Source organism: Malaclemys terrapin, chromosome 3 (genome assembly GCF_027887155.1).
Source record: "Malaclemys terrapin pileata isolate rMalTer1 chromosome 3, rMalTer1.hap1, whole genome shotgun sequence".
Taxonomy (NCBI): Eukaryota; Metazoa; Chordata; order Testudines; family Emydidae; genus Malaclemys; species Malaclemys terrapin.
The window spans coordinates 63,820,382-63,835,749 of NC_071507.1; the positions used below are offsets into that span (position 1 = coordinate 63,820,382).

The 15,368-nt window shown below is 47.0% G+C and overlaps 1 protein-coding gene across 1 annotated transcript in view; it reads left to right on the forward strand.

The window, feature by feature from the left end:
* Nucleotides 1-4,781, forward strand: part of ZNF318 (zinc finger protein 318) — a 31,993-nt gene extending 27,212 nt beyond the window's left edge. The window contains exon 10 of the mRNA XM_054021599.1: nt 226-4,781. Within this exon, the coding sequence (XP_053877574.1) occupies nt 226-3,777 (3,552 nt within the window). The 3' untranslated portion in view covers nt 3,778-4,781. The remainder of the gene's footprint in view (nt 1-225) is intronic.
* The last annotated feature ends 10,587 nt before the right edge of the window (nt 4,782-15,368 follow it).

Below are 15,368 nucleotides of genomic sequence, written 5' to 3' on the forward strand. Positions count from 1 at the left end.
CAGTGCTGACTTTCAAACATTTCAGTAGAATATAGGATGTAATTTTAATGTTTTCTTAGCATTGAGTTGCAGAATTCTGGGTGTGAAACCCTTATTTCCTGTTTCTTGGTAGGAAGAAGATCTCTATTCTCCTAACAATGTTGAACTGGCAAGTCAGAACCATTGTAGAGCAAAGTTTTATTTCTTTAGTAACAGCTGCTGAGATTGTGCCATTTCTTTTCACAGAAACATGTGGATGAGAATCCACTCTATGAAGAGAGGAGAAACCTGGACCGTCAGGCTGGGTTGGCTGTGGTCTTGGAAACAGAGCGCAGGCGACAGAACGAGATGAAACGGAAACTGGGAGAAAAGCAAAAAGAGGAGAAAGATGAGAAGAAGGCAAAAGTGGCAAAAAAAGAAGAAACAAAGAGCACTCCAGAGCTGGGAGAAGGGGTTAGTGAAACTGGTAGTACTCAGGCCAAAATGGATACTGCTGGGCGGAAACTTGGTATTAAGCTTAAATTGAAGAAGGAAGAAAAGAAGGAAGAAAAGAAGGAAGAGAAGAAGGAGGACTCAAAAAAGGAAGAGAAGAAGGAAGAAAAAAAGGAAGAGAAGAAGGAGGACTCGAAAAAGGAATCGCCAACTCAATCTTCCTTTGGAAAGTTCAGCTGGAAAAAGAATGAGCGAGAGGATAAAAATCAAGGAGCAGTTGCAGCTCCCCCAAAGGAGGAGAGTGTTGAAGGAAGTAAAGATAAGGAGGAGGGCAAGTCTCAATCTGGGAAACCCCATGCCAAGCCCATTGAAATTAAACTCTCTGGGAAGACGGTTATACCACACACTAGCCCCTGGACGCCAGTCGCTTCCACTTCAACACAAGCAAAAATTCGACCCAATCTGCCAGTCCCTACCATGATTTTCAGGAAGTCTGCAACTGCAACAGTAAGCAAACCAGCACCTTTGAACACTTTTTTGTCTATAAAATCCTCTGGTGCCACCACCAAACCACTACCTGTGGTGAAAGAATCCAATGCAGATGTTCTGCTGCCTCCAGATATAATCTCAAAAGCGTTTGGGGGAGAGGAGGTAATTTTGAAAGGGGCACAGGAGGATATGAAAGTGCCAGAGAAGAATGAATCATCTGAAAAGCCACCTCCCCCTCCACCCTCAATTCCACCCCAAGCTAAACAGACAGCAGTCATCCCAGCAGATGAAGTGGCACCAGGGGTATCTGAGAGTGACCAGGAAATGCTGGCAATGCTGGTGCGCCCCCCTCCACCACCACCTTCTACTGTTTTTAGTGAGCAGGCTAAAAAAATAGAGAAACGGAACTCTTGTCTGGCCACTGCAAATGCTAAAGACCTCTATGATATCTTCTACAGTAATGGTGGAAAGAATTCATCTGATAGCAAACTTGCAAGTTCCCCAGTTCCAAATGGAGATAACCTTAACATAGCAAAAACAGAGAGAAGCACAGACATGCCAGCAAACTCTAAACCAAGTAACAGTCCATCTTCCATGAAAGAAACTTTCCAGAATATAGCTGCTTACTCAGAGATTAGTCAGGTCCACTCAGATGGGGGGGCCTCAGAACCTGAGAAAGTAGAAGTCCAGGAGACTTCAACACCCTATACAGAAAAGAGCACTGAAATCCCAAACAGGGGTCGGGGGGAGGTGAGCTATGAATCCCAAAATGTTCTTGGATCAGACTTTCAAGCCAAATCCAGAGAGGAGGAAATCACACAGTCTAAAGATCAAGCAGTAATTGCTTCAGTTCCTTGGGAGACTGAGGTAGAAATGGAAACTATTGATCAGGCAGAAATTAGTAAGAAAACACCAGACCCTCAGATGCCAGAAGTGTCAGTCACACAGTCGTCAGAAATTAAAACTGTCACTCATGTCCAGAAAGCTATAGAAATGAGAGAGATGGGTAGAACAAGTGGAGAACAAGAGGCCTGCCAGGAATCCCAAGATCCACAAATAATTGAGGTCCAAGGGAAAACCAGAGAGGAGAAGAGAGACAGTACTGTGGATACCAAAGCAGATGTATCTAATACTTCTAAAAAAGATATAGAGATGGAAGACTCAGAATTAACAGGAGCTCAGTTTGAACTTAGTCTCAGACACCCACGGAACCAGTTACCTGAAAGACCCAATAAAATCCACAAGGTGGGAGATCCCAGTTTAACAGAGAAAAAATTAAGTGATGACAGCTGTAAAACTAATACAGAAATTGACAGCCCAGAGTTGCCATATGTTCAGAGTGAATTGGTTCCTGAACGACTAGACACATCAGGTAAAGTCAGTGAGGAAAAAGTTTCAGTAGCGATAGTGATAGAACATGATGCATCCTTACAAGGTGTAAAACTGGAAAATGTAGACTTGGAAAGGTCTCAGTCAGCAGTTATTGATGAAGCCCTCCAGACTTCAGAGATCCAAAATAGGGTTTCAGAATTGACAGCAAAATGCCCAAGTGAATTGGACTCCTCCCAAACTAGTAATAAAAACGAACAGGTCATCTTGGTTAGTTCTCAGTCACAAAGTAGTCAGGAACTACCATATACTCAAACGGTAGATAATCCAGAAATAAACAATGGTTCTAATGAAGTCAACGTCTCTGTCACGTGTCTCACCAATGTAGAAATGAAAAATAGCATATTAGTGGTACAAGAAGAGCTCAGGCATGAACATTCAAGCTGTGTGACGTTAGACAGCCACCACCAGGAGCAGGGTGTCACAGAGCTAGTCAGCGCCTGCACTGCAAACACTCTTGAACCCAATTCCAGCTTAGAATTAATGTATGATGTTGAAAATAATACATTGAGAGGCCCTGAATCAGATATAAAGTTAGGGAATTTTACTGCAGAAAAAGATGCATTAGAAATAGGAGGTGTTGACTTTTCTAGTGCTCAATCTGATATGGTTCAAGAGCCACTAGATGCTCTACCAGCAGACTTCAGTATGGGTCGTCTTGGAGGAGGGACCCTTACCCACACAGAAATAAACCAAGAGGTCTTAAGTACCTCAGCAGCTAATGACTTTGACCTTAACACCACTTACTCAGAATTTAGCTTTGAACAATCAGAAACTCTCACGCTAAATTTTAATATGGAAAATGAGAAAGATTCCTTAAAGCCAGAAGATGTGAAACCTAGTGACACTCCCATCCTGAAAGCAGAGTTGGAGTTAGAAAGCATTGATTTCAGTTTGGGGGACATTGAAGTGGAACGTGAACATCTTGGTATCCTAACAGCAGGAATTCTAAATGAGGATACTGAAGATCTCCCCAAATTAGAAACCATTGCATCCATCGAGCTGGAGCCCAGCAAAACCAGTGAACTGAGCATTGAGCAGCCAGTGGATGAACCAGAGATTATTGATTTTGTTGCATTAACTTCTGGTGATCAAGAAGACAAATTTTGCACCCTGATCTCTGAATCAGCTGTCCCACACCTTGAGTCACGCTTATCAAATAGTGACACTACAGAAGTGGGCATGCCAGTTCTAGAAATACAGGGCATTCCTCCAATCTCTGAGATCCTTCTGCAAGTGGAGGAGAGCAAAGATAGCACAGCAGACATTTCTGAAATGCCATCATTGAGCTGTGATGGAGACAGTGTGGAAAACCAGGCTGCTGGATGCATTGAAACTGTCCTCCCAGAGCTCAAGGAAACACCTGCAAAGGAGAACAATGGATTGTGCATTGTTCAGAGCAAGACAAAAACTGCTGACAGTAGTTTGGAAGCTAACAAGCTAGCTTCAGTAACTGCTGAAAGCTCAGCAGAGAGCCCAGTGGGTTGAAATGGACCCAGCCAGTCTCAATATTTGAGGAGCCAGTGCTGGGATTTTGTTATGTATATTCTTTGTTTCAGTTTAATATGGGAGTATTTTGCATCCTACAGTAGATACTGACTAAAGCTTACACTTGTTTTACCAAAAACCAGACACACACTTTATTCTGTACATACTGGATTGTGTAAAGTGTTTTTCTTGTGAAATTTCACCTATTTCTTTTCTGTACTCTGCCATTAAAATGGAATCTCATAATGTGTGATTTGGTTGTTTTTGTTTTTTTTGTCTTTTATTCTTTACCATTTTTGGATGGTTTCCAGTTCACACGTTTCCATCAGTAACATTCCATGACTAGCCTGTGAGACAAGCTCAAGAAAACCCATTCAGAACTTAAGGAAACGGACACTCTTGCAGAAGAATTGAAACTAAAAGTTTATTTCAAATGTAATGCATGATTTTGATTGCTTCCATTGTTTGAAATGCAGAAAGTGTGAATAGAGTTGACTTTGTTTCATGTCCTGTGGTTTGTAATTACTGTTGTATTACACCTGTACTTAAATGGTCTCATACTGTATTGTATAAACACATGTGGATACCACCTCACTAAGCAAGGGAGAAAATCTGTCAACTCACTTTTGAAGAAGAAGACTAATCGGTAAGGCTCTGTGGCCTGACACCTGGACCAGACATTTTGAGGTCACTTACATGATTTGAAATGGCCTTTCTTTCATTGTATTGTGATCCAGTAACTATTTGTGTTAAATCATTTAGCAGCTGCCCTGCTCTGAAGAACCAGAAGATCTGAACCCTGGTCTCAGGAATTGGACTCGCTCGGTGTGTCACAGCCGCATACATGCCCACCCTGAATGCTCCCTGAGCCATTAAACCTGTAGTGTGATGGTTTTCATTTGTACAGTTTGTCAAAAATTAAAGCGTTAAAATGTTTGCTTGCATAAATCTAACATTTTTTATTTGTTAAATCATTTAAAATAAACTTATGGTGATCAAAAATATATTTTTCTAAATTTTCATTATTTAATTTCAAATAAGTATTTCATTTTAACCAGCTTTGAAATTCTGCACAGGTGATGAGAGACACAGATGTAACAGCAGTAGAGAAGTAAGTGCTTCGAGTGATTGCTCATGTGTATTCCACAATAGATGTGCGTGCTCGCCATGTGCACCGGTGCTGGAAATTTTCCCCCTAGCAGTATCCGTAGGGGAGTGCCCTAGCAACTCCTGGAGTGGCGCCTCCATGGCGCAGTATAAGGGGGGCTGTGCGCTCCCCCACCCTCAGTTCCTTCTTGCCATCAGTGAAGGTGCTTTGGAACTGATCTGCTCCAGCTTTGCTGTACCTCGTCCCAAAAACTTTTTGTTTGTTCGGTGTATGGTACCTGTAGTTAGTTTAGTTTAGCTAGAGCGCCTGGGCTAGGGCGTGCCCTGGATTTTAAGTCGTGCAACACTTGTAGGCGACCTATGCCAGTGAGTGATCTGCACATGGACTGTTTACGCTGTTTGGGGGAAACCCATCTCCGCGATCGCTGCAAGATTTGCAAGTCGTTTAAGCCTCGGACCAAGAGAGAACGGGACATCAGGCTCCAGGCTATTCTGATGGAGTCGGCGCTGACCCCGGCTCCAGGGCGCTGCTCTGAGTCGGCACTAGGCACCTTGGTGTCGGTGCATGGTGAACCTTCAGCGCCACTGACTAGTCGGCACCGTTCTACGTCCACGGGGCATGCCAAGAAGGGTAGGAAGAGGCCGCCTTTGCCGCGGCATGGGAGTAAACCCAGGACAGAGGCTAGACCCATGTTGGGCAGTCCTCGATCCCCACCGGCCTCTAGGCCTCTGACTCAAGTCAAGTGGAGTAGCCCAGCCCATTCGGAGCAGGCCTCCCTGGATGTCCAGATGTCCTCCACACTGGAGGCCCTGCAGGCGGCCTGGGATGTTATGTCGGCCCCACACTCTAAAGGCAAGCCGCTGCTGGGATCTCCGCAGTCGCCCCTGGCTTGGTACCGGTCTCGGTTGAGGGAACGTTCCCGATGCTGTTTGCCACCCAGCATCCGTTCAGGGCAAAGTCCATGTGGATCGCCCTTGACGCCCACTAGGCTGTCTGGTTGGGTTCCGTCTGACTGAGACTCTTGGCTCCACTCCGCCTCGAGGAGCAAACAACGATGGAACCGAGGCAGATGACACCAAAGGTCCTCGTCTCGGAGAGGCTACGCAGCTGGTCACAGCATGAACGTCGACGTCGTTCCCGTTCATCATCTTGCTCCAGGACCTTGCCACAGCACCGCCTCCACAGCCCCAGGCGTCGATCACCGGCATCTTGCCATCACGGGTCCGCCTGCTGGAGCTGATCGCGGAACAGCTGTTACCGACGGTGCCGGTCCTCCATGTTGGGATTGTGGTCCCATGGTCGGCATCGCTCCTGGCGCCGCTGCTCCTCCCGGTCCAGGGACAGTGGCAGGTCGTATGTCAGCCCAACCTCCCTTTGTAGTCGTCCATCGATGGGCCAGGCCGAACAGCCAGCTCTGCCAGTGCCACAGTAGGTGCAGTGACACCGTGGCCCCTGACGCAGCCCCCGGTGGGGGCTCGCTTGGTGGCTGGAGCCTCAGAAGGACCATCGGCCTCCCTCTCCAGACCTCCAAGGGAAGGAGTCGGTGGGACGTACATCTTCCACACCATGCCCAGAGACCGACCAGGTGGTGGACCCTCTTGTGCCGGTGGACACAAAGTACCGCTCCGGCCTCCTCACCTTCCCTGGATGAGGCGATTACGGCCTCTCCGTCCCGCAGGAGGACTTTAGGGTCCACTGAAGAGCTCTTAAAAAGGGTGGCATCAATCCTCCACCTCCAAACAGAGGAGATGGAGGAGCCCTTGGACTCCCTGTTTAATGTACTGTCCTCCTTGGCACCAGTCAGGGTGGCCTTGCCTCTCCACGAAGGGGTGGCAAAAATTTCAAATGCCCTGTGGCAAGCCCTGGCCTCATTGGCCCCCATCTCTAAGAGCGCGGAATGCAAGTATTTTGTACCCGCCAAGGGGCATGAATACTTATAACCCACCCTGCTCCTAACTCCCTGGTGGTAAAATTGGTCAACCACAGGGGATGGCAGGGCCAACCAGCCCCTACCCTGAAAAATAAAGATTCAAGGAGGCTGGACTCATTTGGAAGAAAAATTTATTCATCCTTGAGCTTCCAGTTATGGGTGGCAAACCACCAGGCTCTCCTGGGCCAATATGAGTTCAGTCTATGGGGTTCCCTGCTCAACTTCGACTACTCCTTCCGGGAGCATGACAGGAAGGAGTTCAAAGCGCTGGTGGAGGAGGGCACAGCGGCTGCCAGGGCAACCCTGCAGGCAGCTTCGGATGCAGCGGACATGCCACGTGGTCCATGGCCTCCACGATGTCCATGAGAAGGGCGTCAGGGCTCCTGTTCTCTGGGCTGTCCAGCGAGGCCCAGACCTCTCTGCAGGACCTTCCGTTTGACCGCAAAGCTCTGTTTGCAGAACAAACGGATACAAAGCTGCATGGCCTGAAAGACTCCCGCACAACTCTCCAGACTCTGGGTCTCTATGTTCCGGCTCTGGCTAAACCTAAGTTCAAGCCACAGCAGACTCCCACTCAGGCCACCCAGTCAAAATACAAGACTGCTTATAAGAAGTCGCGGGACTATAAGAGGTGCCCACAAAGGCAGTGTCTGCCTGCCCCCCAGCCTGGGTCCTCCAAGGGCAAGCAAGCGGGGAAAAGGCGGTTTTGACAGGATGCCCAGGGGCACCATGCCAGTTCTCATCAGGGATCCACCCTCAATAAAGCTTCCCTTCTCCAATCAGTTGTGTGCTTTCCTCCCGGAGTGGTCGTGGCTGACCTCAGGCCGATGGGTCATCAAGACCATCTCCCAGGCCTACACTCTCCAGTTTACTTCCTCCCTGCCCAACCACCTCCCGCCCCGTCCCTCCTGGGGGACCCCTCGCATGAGGCTCTGCTCGAGCAGGAGGTGGGGCGGCTCCTGTGCCTAGGAGCGGTGGAAGCGGTACTGGGGGAGTTCAAAGACAAGGGGTACTACTCCACTATTTCCTTATCCCGAAGGCCAAAGTAGGACTCAGGCCCATCTTGGACCTGCAAGGCCTGAACCAGTACATGGTAAAGCTCGAGTTCCGCATCGTCTCCCTGGCCTCCCTGTATCTGCAGGATGAGTACTTCCACATTCATATATTCGAGGGGCACAGATGCTTCCTCCGTTTCACGGTGGGGCAGGAACACTACCAATTTATGGTCCTCCCGTTTGGCCTGTCCACTACCCCCAGGGTATTCATGAAGTGTATGTTGGTGGTGGTGGCCTATTTGAGGTGCTGGGGAGTCCAGATCTTCCCCTATCTGGACGACTGGTTGGTCAAGGGCAGCTACTGGTTGCAGGTGCGGGATCACGTGGCGCTCCTTCTGTCCACGTGCACCACTTTGGGCCTATTGGTAAACAACACTAAGTCCATGTTAGAGTTTATCAGGGCAGTCCTGGGTGCCTCGTCGGCCAGAGCCTCCCTCCCACCGGACAGGTTTGAGACTCTGAAGGGGCTCATCAACACGGGTCACAAGGTTTCCAGAGTGTGCCTCCAGTTCTTGGGTCACATGTCGGCGTGCATGTATGTGGTCCATCACACCAAACTCAGGATGAGGCCCCTCCAGCTCTGGTTGACCTCGGAGTTCTCCCAGGCCAGGGACAGGATGGACAAAATCCTCACGGTGTCCAAGCCACTGATCACCTCCCTACGGTGGTGGTCCTCCCCGAGAAACATTCTCCAAGGGGTCCCGTTCAGGAGCAGGGCTCCCTTACAGGAACTGGTATCCAACGCGACAGACCTGGGATGGGGGGCCCATGTGGGGAATGTTCAGACCCAAGGTCTGTGGTCTGCTCAGGATCTGACCCTCCACATAAACATCAAGAAGCTCAGGGCGGTATGGCTGGCGTGCATGGCCTTCCGCTCGCACCTGGAGGGCTGGGTGGTCAGGGTCCTCACGGACAACACGGCCTCAATGTTCTACATCAACAGGCAAGGTGGGACCCAATTCTCTGCCCTCTGCCGCGAAGCCCTCAGGCTATGGAATTTTCGTATAGCCCATGACATCTGCCTATAGGCCTTCCATCTGCCGGGCGCCTGGAATGTGCGGGCGGATCTCTTGAGCAGGAACTTCTCCTCTCAGCACAAGTGGTCTCTCCACCCAGAGGTGGTGCACAGACTTTTCCAAGTGTGGGGCACTCCCCAGGTGGACCTGTTCGTGACTCAGCAGAACCATCGCTGTCCCCGGTTCTGCTCTGGGGGGGAGGGCGCTGGGATGGGGCACTATCTCCTATGCCTTCCTCCTGTCCTGGTCAAGCCAGTTTCTTTATGCCTTTCCCCATTCCTGCTGATAAGCAAGGTCCTGGAAAAGATAAAGATGGACAAGGCCCAGGTCCTTCTGATTGCACCAGCCTGGCCCAGGCAGCATTGGTATTGGACCCTCAGGGGCCTGGCAGTCGCCCCACGTGGCTGTTGCTGTCCCGCACAGACCTGCTCTCCCAGGACCAGGGCCGCCACCTCCACCCCAACCTAGCAGCACTCCACCTCACAGCATGGCTACTCAGTGGTTAGGTAGGGAGGAAAGGACATGCTCACAAGGGGTCCAGCACTTCCTCCTCGAAAGCAGGCGGCCCTCCACACGCCAAGCCTACTTGGCAAAGTGGTCTCGGTTTTTCAGATGGGCGGACGAGGGGGGCGTTTCCCCAGTGGCTGCCCCAATCCAGTTTATTCTGGACTACGTCCTTCACTTAGAGCCCAGGGCCTGGTGCCATTGTCTGTCAAGGTGCACCTGGCGGCCATATCAGCCTTCCATCTGCCGTTGCAGGGCCACACAGTATTCTCCTATGCTATGACTGGCCAATTCCTTAAAGGGTTGGATCGTCTCTTCCTGTATGTTAGGCCCCCAGTGGCACCTAAACCTGGTGTTGGCCTGTCTCACGGGGCCTCCGTTTGAGCCACTAGGTATGTGCTCCTGGTCACACTCGTGGAAGGTGGCCTTCCTGGTTGCGATCATGTTGGCTGAGTCAGGAACTCAGCCCTGACTTCCGAGCCCCCATACACGGTGTTTCATAAAGATAAGGTCCAGCTCCACCCACACCCTTCGTTCCTCCCAAAGGTGGTGTCTGCCTTTCACATGGGTCAGGACATTTTTCTGCCGGTCCTCTGCCCCAAGTGCCATGCGTCCAGTGAGGCGCGACGCCTCTAAACGCGGGATATATGATGGGCTGTGGCTTTTTACCTGGAATGGACTAAGCCGTTCAGAAAGTCCTTGCAACTGTTCATCGCCTTGGCTAAGTGCATGAAAGGTCAGCCGATCTTCACTCAGCGGCTCTCCAACTGGATCACGTCATGCAGCTGTACCTGTTATGACCTGTCGGGAATCCCTCTGCCACCAATTGTGAAGGTGCACTCAACTAGGGCGCAGGCTTCGTCAGCCGCCTTTTTGGTCTATGTCCCCATTCAGGACATTTGTAGGGCTGCCACGTGGTCTTCAGTTCACACGTTCACCTCCCAGACCAGGGAGGATGCCAGGTTCGACAGGGCCATTCTCCGTCCCAAGAGTTTGTGAACTTCCCACCTCTAACAGATATAGCTTGGAATCACCTATTGTGGAATACACATGAGCACTCACTCGAAGAAGAAAAGACACTTATCTTTTCTGTAACTGGTGTTCTTCGAGATGTGTTGCTCATGTCTGTTCCACATCCTGCCCTCCTTCCCCTCTGTCGGAGTTGTCTGGCAAGAAGGAACTGAGGGTGAGGGGAGTGCCCAGCGCCTCTTATACCACACCATGGAGGCGCCACTCCAGGGGTCGCTAGAGCACTTCCCTATGGTACTGCTAGGGGAAAAACGTCCAGCACCGGTGCATGTGGTGAGCACGCACACCTGTTGTGGAATAGACATGAGCAACACATCTCGAAGAACACCAATTACGGAAAAGGTAACTGTCTTATGTCCACCACTTAGCCTGACCAGTAAAGGCCTGATCTAATACCCATTGAAATCAGCAGAAAGACTCCAGTTGACTTCAGTGGGAAATTGATCAAGTTCTGAATTATGCCAGGTTAGCAGAAAGGAGCAGCGACTTACCATTTCATATTTCTTGTTTTACTCCACACCAACCTGTAACTCTTTATTCTTAAAAGTGGACTTACAAAGGAAAAAATGAACCGGTGCCCATTTTGCTTTTTAAAAAAATGCATGTAAAAGCATGAATTTTTTTTTTCAGAAATTTTTGCTTTATTTTTTATGAGAGAAATTTAGGTCCCATCTAGGCTGAAAAACTGGAGAGCTAGTGTAAATCGTGACATCACAAGAAGCAGCAAGATAGTGAAAATTAAGCTGTTAGGGGAAAGAATTTTTAGTCAGACTTCCTAAAACTATTTTTTATTGGCACTTAAGCATTTACCATTTTGAATACAGGAAGCCTTTGTTAGAGTCATCACCCTCTCCTCCTCAATTAAAATGTTATATCTGTTGTGATTGCTCACTTCCGAAAATGCCTCCCAACACAAAACCAAAGAAGACAATATTAGGCATTCCTGCTATTATTAAAACACAAGCTGGGGCAGAGGGAGAGAGACTGTTCAAGTCGTTTTCCTACATCATAGAGGAGGTACCCTTTCAGAGTTGTGTTTGGGTTTTGTTTGAGTTGTGTGCTCTTGTCTTGGGATTCAGTCTCCCTTCTGTATTAGCGTCTGATCCTCCAATGATATATGATCTGAATTTAACTGCTTGTAATTGTCAGTAGATGTTATTTTTCCTCCTTTCTTTGTACCAGTTTCTTCAGAGAAGTATCCTATTCCCTGGTATCTTTTTTTGAAATCTCCAGTGGGAAGGAGAAATCTATTTTCTTGCCAGCTTGATACGGAGTTCAGACTTAGTCTGCGGGGGCTGGGGGTGAGGGAGAGGATTAGCTTCAGAATATTAATGGTGACTTTGAACATAATGAGGGTGATGTTTACTCTCCACGTTTCTGGGGGCTTAGCCTTCACCCTTCTGGGTCAAAAACACTGCATTGGAGTTCAGTGGCACTTTTTGGTTACTGCCCTAGTCCAGAGGTTTTCAAAGTCTGTCATCATATGGATCACTAAAGTAAGAGAATTTAATGAACAGTTTCCCACTCCATACCATCCCCATTCTGCACCACAATATCCCTGTTGCAAGTAGTGTACTTGGTGAATTAGTAAATACCAAATTACATTTTTTTTTTTTTTAGAAGAAGTAATTTTAATCCTGCCTTCCTTTTTCTTTTCATTTCCTCTCTCCCCAGCTGCTTCTACAAGCATCAGTGTTCTGTAGTGAGGAGCCTGTTTGCCTATAGGAGGCACTGTAAATGAGCAGCTAGCACAAGCTGAAAGCAAGAACCCTTTATAAACCATAATTTGAGAACTGCTGCCACAATATTTTTCTCCAGAAGTTGAAACCTGATTTAAACTACATGTGAAATGATTTTTTTTCCTTACTGTACTCCCTAGCAAATATTCATCCCAGAGCGTGGCACAACTGACCGTCTTTGTTCAGTGTGCTTGGATTGGAATAGGGTGTTAGGATTGAGGTGTACTGACAGAGACATTGGGATAAGTAGCAGTGGGAGAGCAGGAGGTGTTCAAGAGCAGGATGAGGATATTTGGGGGGGCGGCAGGGAGTTTGTATGGGTCCCTTCACTTTTGTGAAATGGCATAAGTTTTTGTTTTTGTTTTTTGTTTTTGCTGTGGTTTACAGATAAATACATTTTATGGGTTATCTACTGTACTGGTCCCCTCTGCTTCTAGGGCTCTAGTTCTCTGACTTTGACTTTGGATTCTTGACTCTAGAATTTCAGGAGTAGGGTTAAGCTTGAGAGGGGTTCTGTTTGTGTGTGGTGGCTGAGTGGTGCCATACTCGGTTACTTCTCCTCCCTGAGATGGCTGTCTGAACATTTTATATGAAGTGGAAAGTTGCCTTTCATTTTATCTTATAAAGTTGTTGGTTCTATTCAGCTGCTGCTAAGGTGGAATAAGTAAAGCTCTCTGGAATGAATAATATTGAATACGCAAAAAAATCCCTTTCAGACACAAGCTTCTTGTAAATTCAAAGAGCAATGTTTGAATGATACAAGAAGCTGCATGTTTCATTGTGCTATACTGGAGTGCAGCAGAAATGAAGAGCCCTTACTGCAGTGAATTTAGATCAAATTTACTGCAAAATCGATGGGGCCTTCCTAAACTGCAATGTAACAAGGGAATTCCACATGAAACCTGCTGGCTTTATTCTTAGCGCTTATCAGTGAGCCTAGTATTGGACATCTATAACATCTAGCAATGCATGTGGGAAGAGGTAACCCCTTTCAAATGATCTGAAATGACTTGGATTATTTTGTTAAATTAAGTTTGACTTTCTTGATATAACACAATACAAGAGGACAAACCAGTACATCTCTTCTAAGGATAAATCTTGTCTCTAACCTCTTGCAGTTCTTTGAAAGGGTTAACTAAATAATGACAAAAAAAATTATTTAAACTTTTAAAAAGCTTTTGAAAAAATGCCTGTCAACCATCTTCAGACGTGAATTCTTCCTGACCACATTTGTGTTTAAGGGATAAAGGTAAGTAGGTAGAGAGCTGAGCCATAAGGTTTTGGTATAGATTAAAAAATAGTTAAGGGTTAGGCAAAAAGAGGGAATAATTGTCCGGTTTTCAGCATGGAAAGGGCTTAAAGGAAACCTCACAGATAAGTTCTAGGACTGGTGTTTAATATATTAATTATTTGGAAATTAAGGGTGAATAGAGAGGTGGCAAAATATGCCAGTGAGGTACTAGTTAAGTTCCTCAAGCCTCAGGAGTGTTGAGGAACTTCAGAAGTACCAATCAAAGCCAGGTAATCTGGCAACTCATGAAATTCCATGTAGACCAGTGCAACATAAGGCATGTTAAAAGAAACAATTTAAACTTCTCCTATACACTGATGAGTTCTGAATTAATGGTAACCTCACAAAAAAAAAAAAAATCTAGGTGTATTTTAGCAAATATGTACACTTAGCACATCATAAATAATTTAGTGTTTTGCCCTGGGGAGAGAAAAAGCAAAAGAAAGAAGCATGGAATAGGTACTAGTCCAGCACTTAACGCAATGGTGTCCAGTGTTTTCATCTTGAGGGCCAAACATTTCAAAAAGGTGAAGGCTAAAACCAGTACTCTGAGGCAGAATCTTTATCGTGTGCCACCCTCTTTGCACTACTCCGATAGCACAAAGGCAGCAGAAACCACCCATGAGAACCCAGCAGCCCCAGAGATGATATAGCTCCCTTCTGGGCCTCATGTTGAATTCCAGCTATCTCCATTGTGGCTCATAGCTGGTGCAAGTTAGAGCAGCCCTCAGTGCTTTTGTGAGAGATGGGTGCTGACCTGTGCTAGGTACTCCCCTAGACTCAGCTAGAGCTAGTCAAACTCCTCTTCTGCTCTTGGAGGTCCCATAGTCATCAGGGAAACAGGTAATGGAGCAGCCAGATGTTTTTTTTCCTCTGGGATGCAGCAGGAAGCTAGTGGGGAGCTGCTGAGTAGCAGTAGCAAGGAAAACATGCACCAGAGCTGCTTCAGGGGAAGTGGTGGGAAGTAGTCACCCTACTGGGCTGATTCATGACACTTCAGATTGAAAGTTGCACACCGTAGCTCAGAGAACACATTTTTAGGTCTTTTAAATGCAAATTTTCTCCTTAAAGCAGCTGCCTTTGAGAGCCATGGAGTAGACACAATGCACTGGAAGTCACTTAGATACTATGAGTGTGGTATAAGAACCTGAACAGAACAAAATACACAGTCATGCAGTAATAGAATAAAATGTTAGGCTCTATCATGAGATAGAGATGATGGCAAATCCATATTACAGCTGTTACATAAATAGATGGTGCTGGTGTCATCTTGATATCTCTGTTGGTTCTGGTTATCTAAACTCAAATGGGGAAGAGCAGAAATTGAAAGGCAAAATGATTGGAGAGGATTCCCATGGGAGGAGAGCTGTGGGATAGGTGACTAGGACTGCTTAATTTGGAGAATAAAAGGAAATAGGTACTCTCCAGCCAATTCATTTATACTTAATAAATGTTCTTATTGCCATTTTCCACTATACAAGAACTACGTTGCCCTTAAGTAATTGAATAACAACATTTTAAATTGATTTTAATATTTATACATTGTCTAATTAACCTGTGGTGCTTGCTTGATTGCATCCGTAGTCATGTCATCTAGGAGAAAATTACAAGGGTCAGCCTGTATGCTTCATGACATAAATTGGTCCACTGAGGTCAGGAAGGAATCCCACACCCCATCTACTATAGTATGTCATAGTTTGGTGTGTTATGTGGGGATTACGCCTTCCTTGGAAGCGTCATACGTTGGCCACTTGGAAACAGGATACACAACTAGACAACTGGTCTATTCTAATATAACAATTCTTTATAAGAGCTAGATGTTATTATTGTGTTCTTAGGTACAAAATGACCCCCTACAGCTCCTGTCGCTGCTGATCCCCATTCCAGATCCCCGGAAGGACACAAGGGACTATATCCTG